General features: G+C 43.6%; 1 protein-coding gene across 1 annotated transcript; it reads right to left on the bottom strand.

Annotated features, from left to right (window-relative positions):
• Positions 1–406: 406 nt before the first annotated feature.
• Positions 407–9,179, bottom strand: LOC112285760 (nuclear pore complex protein NUP155). Its single transcript, XM_024526851.3, has 15 exons — positions 8,665–9,179; positions 7,850–8,019; positions 7,449–7,575; positions 7,029–7,291; positions 6,063–6,891; positions 5,306–5,871; positions 4,618–4,939; positions 4,232–4,444; positions 3,840–4,087; positions 3,161–3,587; positions 2,757–2,980; positions 2,269–2,638; positions 1,680–1,898; positions 995–1,311; positions 407–771 (listed from the first exon to the last, which is right to left on the bottom strand). Exons 1-15 carry the CDS (start codon positions 8,824–8,826, stop codon positions 675–677), a joined length of 4,554 nt encoding a protein of 1,517 aa, XP_024382619.1. The 5' UTR covers positions 8,827–9,179; the 3' UTR covers positions 407–674.
• Between the last annotated feature and the right edge of the window lie 92 nt (positions 9,180–9,271).

The following is a 9,271-nucleotide window of genomic DNA, read 5'->3' as shown; positions in this document are numbered from 1 at the left end:
TCCTGACCGTGTCTTTTCGTTTTTGGCATTCATGACCTGGTCATGCCTGCATATTAATAGGTGACGAGGGCTGGGATTAAGTTCCTGAAACTTGTCTGGAGAGGGTCTATCTACGGTACGTTTACAACCCAACGTCAATCTCAAATATTCTAAAGTCGATTTGTATCGTAGAAGATACTCATTCACGACTGTCGTCAGATTCCAATTTGTAGAATGAGATGCGACTCCTCTGTAGCATCTATTTGAGGCATTTCAGAGAAGGTGAAAACGAATCAAGTTTATTAGTTGACAAGTGCATATTAAATCCCATGTCATGGTAACAAGGAAGTTTCCTACAGATATGAAAGACGGAGGTTAGAGGATGAATTATGAAAAAGGTTCATAACACGGGAACAACTCCAAGAGATGGCACAAATAATTTTACAAAGAAGTCTTTTGAAGTCCTAGCAATTGCGCATCAGTATGTGGTCAACAGAAGGCCCAGCCTAACTTGAACTGATTCTCATGTAGTGGGTCTTCCTGCAGTCTATCTAACGGATGCAGCGGTAATGTCTGCACCCAAATTCCAACTGCTTGATAGATTGCTCACATTTTTCATGGCATGATATCAAAGAATGTACAATGAAATAGGATCGACTAGTCAGCCTATAAGTATTTCAGGAGTTGATATCACTCTAGCCTTGAAGGATCTCCTCAAGCTCCCTGAAGCCGATCAGTACCGGCTCCACATCTCCAGGTGGCAGCGCTAAGCGTCGAACTTCTGTCATATACCTGTTCGCAGAAGAGGCATCAGATACTATTTGAATAAACAGTATCAACATTTGTATCGAAACAGTTCAGCTACAGCAGGAAAAAAATGAAGTACTACAATTTGTTCTCTATCAGTAATTCATATGGTAAAAGTATAATCCCTTACATCCATTATTTTGTACATAACAAACCCATGCACAAATGTAAAATAGTGAAATGGGAGGTAAATCACGTTTAAACACACCTATTCGCTGCACTTGTAAGCTTATCATGCATGCCTTGGTTGCTAAGAGCCTGTTCAGCACTTCCAAACAAAAGAGAACCTCCAACGACACCAGAACCCATACGGGTAGAGAGCAGAGTCATAGCCCATTCACGCATAACAATGAGAACAGAACGAAGGATCCGAAGCCGCAAAGAAGGTTTCGGCAGTATTGCTCCACTCGCCAACACACGATCATAGTTCCGCTGTACGGGCTCAGCGGCACCTTTACAGGCTGCTAGCAACGCACGGGGAATATCTTCGTCTCCCACTACTTCTGTTCCGGTTCTCACTTTATCCTGTTACACCATAGTAAGCCCAAGTCAATACACGAGACTGATAATTCCATTCCTTCATCTAGACCAATTGTACAAAAACAAAAACTTCGCTATCGTCGAAATTTTTCTAGACGTTGCGGGAATTGTACCAGATAATAATGAATGTAAATCAATTTAAAACTAGAGGTGATATATGTAAATAGTGGCAACAAGCAATTCATACAGAAATAACAGATTGAGTGAATATAGGTGATGAATTCCCTCAGCGATGTGAGTTTTAAGTCGATTCACAATTAACACACTAGTACAACGTCCAATTCTGTTTTGCACGCGACACGGCAACTGAAATAAGAAACGCACATGAGTAGGAGGAATGAGCAAAAACGTACATGAGCAGCAGTTTCCAGATAAAGGCAAATTGTATGAAGAGGCATGCTCCCTCTATCGCCAGGGTACAACAGAGGGCCTACTCTACGTAACACGGAGCAAGCCTCGCCTACTCCTCCTGTTGCTAAAGCTTGGTCGAGGAGACGTGTCCATGTTTCCCGCATCACACTGTTCTCAGCATCCCCACTGTAATTTGAAAAGTGCAGTATTTCCAAACATATCTGCAAGAACAGATGGTTACTGACTGCGCAAACTTCATTTCAAATAAATGAGCATGCTACACAAGATATTGGCAGAAGAAAAGATCTCGGACTGCCCGTTCGAAAATAAACACATCCATCAGTTGATTTTTTCTAGTTAATACAATGCATACATCAACATAGCTTAACCATGCAATGAGACATTCTTCTAAGGTATCCGTTTATATCACCATGATCTTGTATTTAAGACGTACACACGAACATTAGAATGTGAATCTGTGCGTGTATGTATGAGGAATAGAAGTAAGAATTAATACACTAATCCAGAAATGGAAAATACTGAACATTACATAAGAATGTAAAAACATGGATTTACGTAAAATGAAATTACCTCCCAGAGCTCAAATCGCACAGCATAGTCGTTGTATAATTGTGTGATGCTCTTCAACTCAGTACTGAGTTCCTCGGATTTTTCTCTTGCAGAATGAGCTCTACTTTCATCAGCAAAAACTCCTGAAAAGGCTTTTGAAAATGGGAAGTCATCTTCCTCCATGGGTGTGTTTCCTCCTTGATCACCTGGAGCTCCAGAGGCTATGCGGTCTAAAGCTTCTTTTATTTTCAGTTGGAACCGCAGAACTGCAAGCTTGCCTTCTAAAAGTTCCATCAAACCACTCTCGGAAAGCTCTGAAGCTGGACTGAGACCACCAGGAGCTCTGCTTCCACTCCGAGCTTGCAATACCGCATTACTAAGATATTCATACCTTTACAACAAACAACAACGGGTTACATAAACACGAGCTTTCAATAACAAGAATAAAGTAATGGCAAATTTACAGAAAATCATTTTGTCTTGGAATACAGCTCAAAGGGAAAGTCTACCTTTGTTCAAGTGTGACCTCTGCGGCACCTTCTGGCTGTCGACGTTCTGCAAGCCGCAACAACACATGGGCAGCCAGGGTGTGCTGTCGTCTGTGAACATAGAAACGAGACAACAATTCCAAATACTTGGCCTGCTCCCCTGAAATTGGCTGCCGCAAACGACTGATGTTTGGTGTCGTAGAAGGCATCGGTGACTTAAATGTCCCAGCAGATATGTGACATGCCTGAATCATACAACAACAAGATGAGATCATCAAGAGAAGAAACACACCGCGGACATAAGTACATGCGACTGTACGTAACAATGAACCTGCAACATCCTACACAAGTGCATACTAACCTCAACATTGCATCTATTGACACTTCAAAAACACCGTATCCTTTAAAAAAAAAAAAAATAGTACCTTGGTAGTTTCATAGTTTCCGGCATTTTGTAGAAATGTAACCAGGTCAGGACCCCCAAGTTCCAGAAGTTCTTGGGTAAGCCCCAACTCAATCATAGTCTGATACAAACATTCGTGAAAAGCATTGTCTGGCCATCGCACACTAAGTTGAACAATTTGACGGATATAACTTTCTCTTGCTGCTTCATCCAGCAATAATCTAGCTGCAGGAGCAGAGGCAGAGAAAGATATCTTGGTGTTTCCACTATCTGTAGTCGACTGGCCCTTGAGAGATCGAAGTGCATTTGTCACCACATCGTAACATTGTCGTCTAGCTGCTAGAGCTGCTTGACGTCTTCCTTCTTCAATGCTTCCGTTAAAAGCATCCTCAGATGGGTCTACAGCACGAGCTTTCCTCAATGGAAGCTCCACCACAGCCTCGTAGAAGCTGTAACAAGAACACGAAGCACTATGATTAACAAAAAGAACAGCTTTCTGAAAGACGAACTGCAGAATCAAATAATAGAAGCTAGACCAACAAAAAAAGAAAGTAGACATATCTTTCCGTAGTTGCCGAGCACAGAAGTTTTATTTGCACATATTAATGCCATATTCCAGTAATCGTACAAGTTATTGGACAACGCAAGAAACCAAGGATATTAAAACTCGTCAACAGCAGCTTATTCTGAGAGAAGAATACCGAATGTCTTCGAAGCGCTGGCAGACACATAGGAGGTCAGCAGTCTCAGGAACTCTGCTAAGGAGGTCCAAAGCATCCCTGGCTAATCTATCCCTCTCCTCCGAATCAGAAGTGCTTGCTGCTCTCTCCAAACTTTCAACAGCTTGGTAAAATTGGTAGTCAGATTCGTTGTAGTAACTTGGACATCCATCCCTTAGCTTTCGGCTGACGTCATCAACTGTACCTCGGCCATCGGGTGCCACATAGTACTATACAAGACAGGGTAGCAATGATCAGTGAGAAACTGGTGGATAAAAGTGTGACCCAAGAATCATAAGTTGAAAGCACTCACAACATGTCATTGATACAAAAAAAAACTTTGAAAAAACATTTAAATTAGCTATTACAAGTACCTTCATTAGAGCAGCTACAAGTCTAGTAGCAATTTGTTCTCCATCCCCAGAGCAAACAAGTTGGTGAAAAGTAAGTTGAGCTAGCTGTCGGCGTTGAGATTGATCTAGACTGTGGGCTAAACGAGCCACGTGATGTTGCTGTAGAAGCTGCAGAAGCCTCAGTGCCTCACCTGACCTTCTTAGCAGTCGTCGTATACATTCCATACCTCGTACCTGTGAGGTTCAAAAAATGAAGATAATTACGGTAAATGCGAAAGAAAAGTAGACGTATTATAGACTTGAGGAAGTATAGGCCCCACATTCCTATCGCCGTAACAAACCCTGAAAGCAGATATAATGTTCATATAAGAGAAAATGCAAATGTAGTAAAATAGAGAGTAACCAACCTCCATAGCTGCAAGTTCAGCAGGACTGAGCTCTTTATGGGGCAGACGTTGCCTTTTATGAGTAGATCCTGGAAGAATGGCCCTTGCTATTCGTGGCTGGGGGGTTTCATAGGTAATCATCAAAGGTGATCTAGAAGGTATTTCCCCTCGAGCAAAACCATCAACCCCAAATGGACTGGAATGTCTTTCGCCATAAGCAGACATGTCACCAAGACCCATGACTCTACCGTAGTGTCCCCGCCTTTGATTTCTGCGAGCCCGCAAAAATTGCTCAAGAGAACGAATTTTGTCTTCCAAGGCCTGCATTGCTTCAACGGGCAATCTGCAGCACGCTTGATATATCAGAAATTTCCAGAATACTGAAATAAACAACAAATTCTAAAAGAAAACATCATTTAACTAAAGGACAAACATAGACATCTAGGTAAGCATGAACTCTCCGCAAGTAAAGAGAGATTTCACGACACGTACAACGCACCACTACACTCGGACCGAATGTACACAGGCAAGAGCAAACAGCTAATAGAAGAGAAACATGAGGTATTTCTTTAGCAATTTTAAGATTCTTTCAACTTCCCACAGCTATGTCATTCCAAAGTATGATCTTCACACCTTGAACATGTTCGATAGATAGAATTTTACCATAGAAAATGAATGTACTGAAGCAAGTAGTATAAAAATAACCCACCTGCAAGAAATGATGCCTCCATCACCATTGCTCTCAGCTCCAGCATCTTTCCTCACATCCATCACTGGAAGCTCCCAGACAGACCGCAACAACCGTGCTGTTGCAAGACAAAGACCATCATGAGCTCCAGAGAAAACAGGCTCAGCTTCTTGCACCACTTGACCCATGTTAAAGCCGCCCCCAGACGAAAGGCCACTTGTAGCTGAAACTCCTCCTTGCATCTGAGGAACTCCTACTAACCTTGGATCTTCGAATGCCTCAGCTGCTCTATCAGCGATGGCATTAGGTATGATATTGTCATCATCAGAGGTAAGCTTTGCAGCCAGCAGCAAACACATGGCCGCTGCCTCACTAGCTCCATAACGTTGAAAAAAATCTTCCAGCACACTACGAGGAGTGTTAGATTCAAAAAGCTTCTGAAGAAGATCAACAGGACGATTGAATGCTAATTCCATCAAACCCATTGTGCTCAGGATAATGGATCTTCGCCGAGGGAGTACATGTTGAGTGGCAAGCTCTCCACGAGCCCACAATCGCCGAGCACGAACCATCTCATCACCGATTACCTGCTCAATTGAAGATCCGCAAGAATGCCAACAGCTTTATTACGTGATTGAGAAGATTACTAAAAGATAGACTACGATTCCAAAAAAGAGTCAATAGAAGCAATCAGTTTGTTCAAGAACACGCAGTAAAAGGCACAATAGTACCAATACATACCAACTCATACATCGCGAAATCTGCTACATGAAAGTACCTGGTTGCTCACTGCTGCACCGCCAAGTTCACTGACTGAGAACTCCACTGCCGCAGCTTGCTCTGGAGGTGGAAGAACATCAGCAATAGCAAGTGCTCTACCTTCGACAGTGAGTGCCGTCACCATTTCTCGCAAGGACCGCATTGAGCGTGATGCTGAGCCTGGCCCTCCTATGGAAATATTACCAGAAGACGGTAAAGCTGGACCAGTAAGATCCCGAGTGGCTACGACCAGGCGAGATACTGTGGGAGGTGATGCGTCAGAGAGAACCAAAACTCCACTGGAACAGTGAGCAGCTTCAGCCTTGATGACAAAACCTCCTTCAGTCTGAGTACCCAAACGAACACCTAAAGGAGAACTACCAAACGCACTAGAGCCTACTACAACACCAACAGAGGGGGCTGGTCGAGTCATCACAACTCGAAGAACTGAAGGCTTCTGACCTCCCACACCAGAAGTTCCACTCGTCATACTGCTACCAGTTGATGTAGAGGTTGACAAGTAGATTCTGCGCCCATCAGATGTAGTGGCAACCAAGTGCAGCCACTTAGACTCTACACTAGATACTGGAGCAATAGAAATAATATTTGCCTTAGTAACTCGTGCTGTAGCACGGGCTCCGCCGCTTCGTCCACGTGAATCTCTCTGCTCCCCAACACGACTTTCTTCTGCGACTTTTTTGGGTGCACCTTCTCCATTTTTCCCAAGGTCAAACATTTGCAGTTTAGACTCCTGAGTGCGAGTGTAGAGGATGTGTCGTTCTTCATCAACCACCACTTCCACAATGGCATCGACAGCGCCAAACCTCAAAGAATTAGGTACAACCCACCTGCATAAACCAACAGAAAACAATTGCATATATCCAAGCTGAGAATTTGACACGTTTGCAGATCGTGCACTTTGTGCATGTACTAAAATAATTCCTTGAAGATTGTAATTGAAATTTCATGGGTAGAGAAAAAGCACCTAGACAGAAGGTTGCCCAGACCACCAGTATGGCACACCTTGCGGCACCGGCTTTGCCAGCCATTGCCTGTGGTGTAAATTAGCTCATATAAATGGCCGTCCCGACCTCCAAGAAAAATTCGTCCCGAATCAGTGTGTGTGATACACGTCATTGTGACTCCATCTGTCGGTATTGTGTACTGAGGTAGAGGTTGGAGTGTAAGTTCCATGAATGGATCGCCACTAACATTATTCCCACTACAACAGACTCCAAGTAACACCAACTGCGCAAACAGCCTGGATGTTAGTATAGTGACCTCGCGTAGAAATCACAGAAACTTATTTTTCGTATCTAGTAAGAACCTTCGGGTATTAGAACAAAATTTAATTCATGATTTTGTCCAACGGAAGTCACATTACAAATATCGAAACTGTTCTCACCTCAACCGGAGTGGCCAACACAATGAGATGTTGAATGGCCTCAATAAACACTCCTGGCTTTGCTTTGACCAACCCTACGGCACAAATTGCCTGCTCCTCTCCACTGTACTCGGGGCACTGCCCATCCCTATTCAAATAAACAAAGCGCTCAGTTCACACGTAAATGTTTGATACTTCTCTCTAAGGTAGCAACTGTCGTTTCGCCAATGTTAGGTCTGGGTAACCTTCTGTCTAGGTGCTCTTTGTGCGGAAGATGAGGCTTTTACTAAGGCAGCTTCTAAAGAAAAAACTTCGAACAAAACATAGACCTAAATTGTTAAAGAACATCACGGACACGATCGATTGGTGCATCTATCAATAAAATTGAGCTATCTGATTATGGAATGCGCTTGCACTCTCACCACTTGTCGAATCGCCAGAGGAAAAGAGTATCATCTACAGTGGCCCAAGCTCGACGAATTTCTGGAAAAATACCACAAAGGGCTGTACCCTGGCCGCCGGCAGCGTTGTACCGCTCAATTAAGACCGGTGGCAGTTCCATCGAGTTGATGACATCAACGAACGGTGGCCACTGCACAGAGTAGAAGCGGATACTTTAGAAACAGCACTAGCACTTGCACTTAGATGTTTACAAAGATAATTCAAGACACAAATACTCCCCACCACCAAAACGTCATGATACACTCAGGACAAGAGGCTGAAAGAAACTATCCTCAAAATGCTGATCAAACACTTAGGTCATTCCTCAACTCTTAAATAATAACAAAGTTTCTTTACACTTAAAAGTTTGAATAAATGATATTAAATGAACACTTCTCCTCTAAATGAACGTTCAAAAGATCAAAATTGATAATATTCGAGAAAAAGAAAGTAAAGGATTTTCAACAGGAGGTCCTCCGAAAGGATGGCACTGCGCCTTTCAACAAGAACAAGCGCGAGTTCGGGCACAGAGGATGACTTCGAAACCTTATCTGCCGTAAATATCGAACACTTATCCGACGGAGATTCTGATTAGTGCCCTAGTTTACCCTCGAGCACTTTCTCATTCCACTGCTGCCAAATTCGACTCATACCACACGCACACGCGTGCAACCACGGATGTACACCGGTTGCAGTTGCCTCAGGAAAAAAAGTGCGTGCGCGACGTTTATTATCACAGCAACAAATGCACTGCAACAGTTGATCGACACAAGCCTCTGGAATAAACATAAGTTACCTCTTTAGGAGGCGTCGAGTAGGGATGGCTTGAAAATCGCGCTGCATCAAGCGCGTCCTGTAGGTCACAGGAAGCGAACCGGGAATCTCTCGCAATCGAGTCAGTGAGCAGTCGCCCGGCCACTTCAATGTCCGCCAACACGACCCCATCTTCAGGGTTCATCTTTATCAAAAAAAATATTGAGCCTCTTTGAAGATTGAGAGTATTCTTCCCTTCCTCAACAACACCAAGGATTCAGTAGTACAAGGTAGACTCTGTGAGGCGCACTCCCGCCTTCAAAGCCCTCCCTATCCCCGCCTCCCGGTTGGTAACATGCCCTCACAAACAAACCATTTCGATTCCGCAAGTCTTCAGAGCTCTGTTCTCTGCGCTTGCTCCAAAGCTGCATGCACCACTACATCAGCCCATTCAAGTCGGTTCATTCTTCACGTCGGGCCCCTCGCAGCAAAATCATCTCTATCAGAATCTTACTCATTCCTCCGCCAACGCGATAACAAAACAAAAAAAACCCACCAGTAATCAATCGTAGTTAAAAAAAAACCGAAACCCTAACTTCTAAAACCTTAACCAGAGCCTCCGGTTACGACATCCTCCTCCACAGCTCCAT

Source organism: Physcomitrium patens, chromosome 8 (assembly GCF_059467195.1).
Source record: "Physcomitrium patens ecotype Gransden chromosome 8, ASM5946719v1, whole genome shotgun sequence".
In the NCBI taxonomy this organism is placed as follows: Eukaryota; Viridiplantae; Streptophyta; class Bryopsida; order Funariales; family Funariaceae; genus Physcomitrium; species Physcomitrium patens.
The sequence above is the reverse complement of the archived record's forward strand: the minus strand, read 5'-3'. Positions and strand labels throughout refer to the sequence as shown.

Bases quoted from the DNA above. Each gene is read 5' to 3' on its own strand.
- LOC112285760 (XM_024526851.3), bottom strand. From the start codon at position 8,826: ATGAACCCTGAAGATGGGGTCGTGTTGGCGGACATTGAAGTGGCCGGG. The intron at 7,292-7,448 runs GTGAGAACAGTT...CTGTTTGCGCAG, and splicing joins TGTTGGCCACTCCGGTTGAG to TTGGTGTTACTTGGAGTCTG. The intron at 4,088-4,231 runs GTACTTGTAATA...TGTCTTGTATAG, and splicing joins TTGTAGCTGCTCTAATGAAG to TACTATGTGGCACCCGATGG.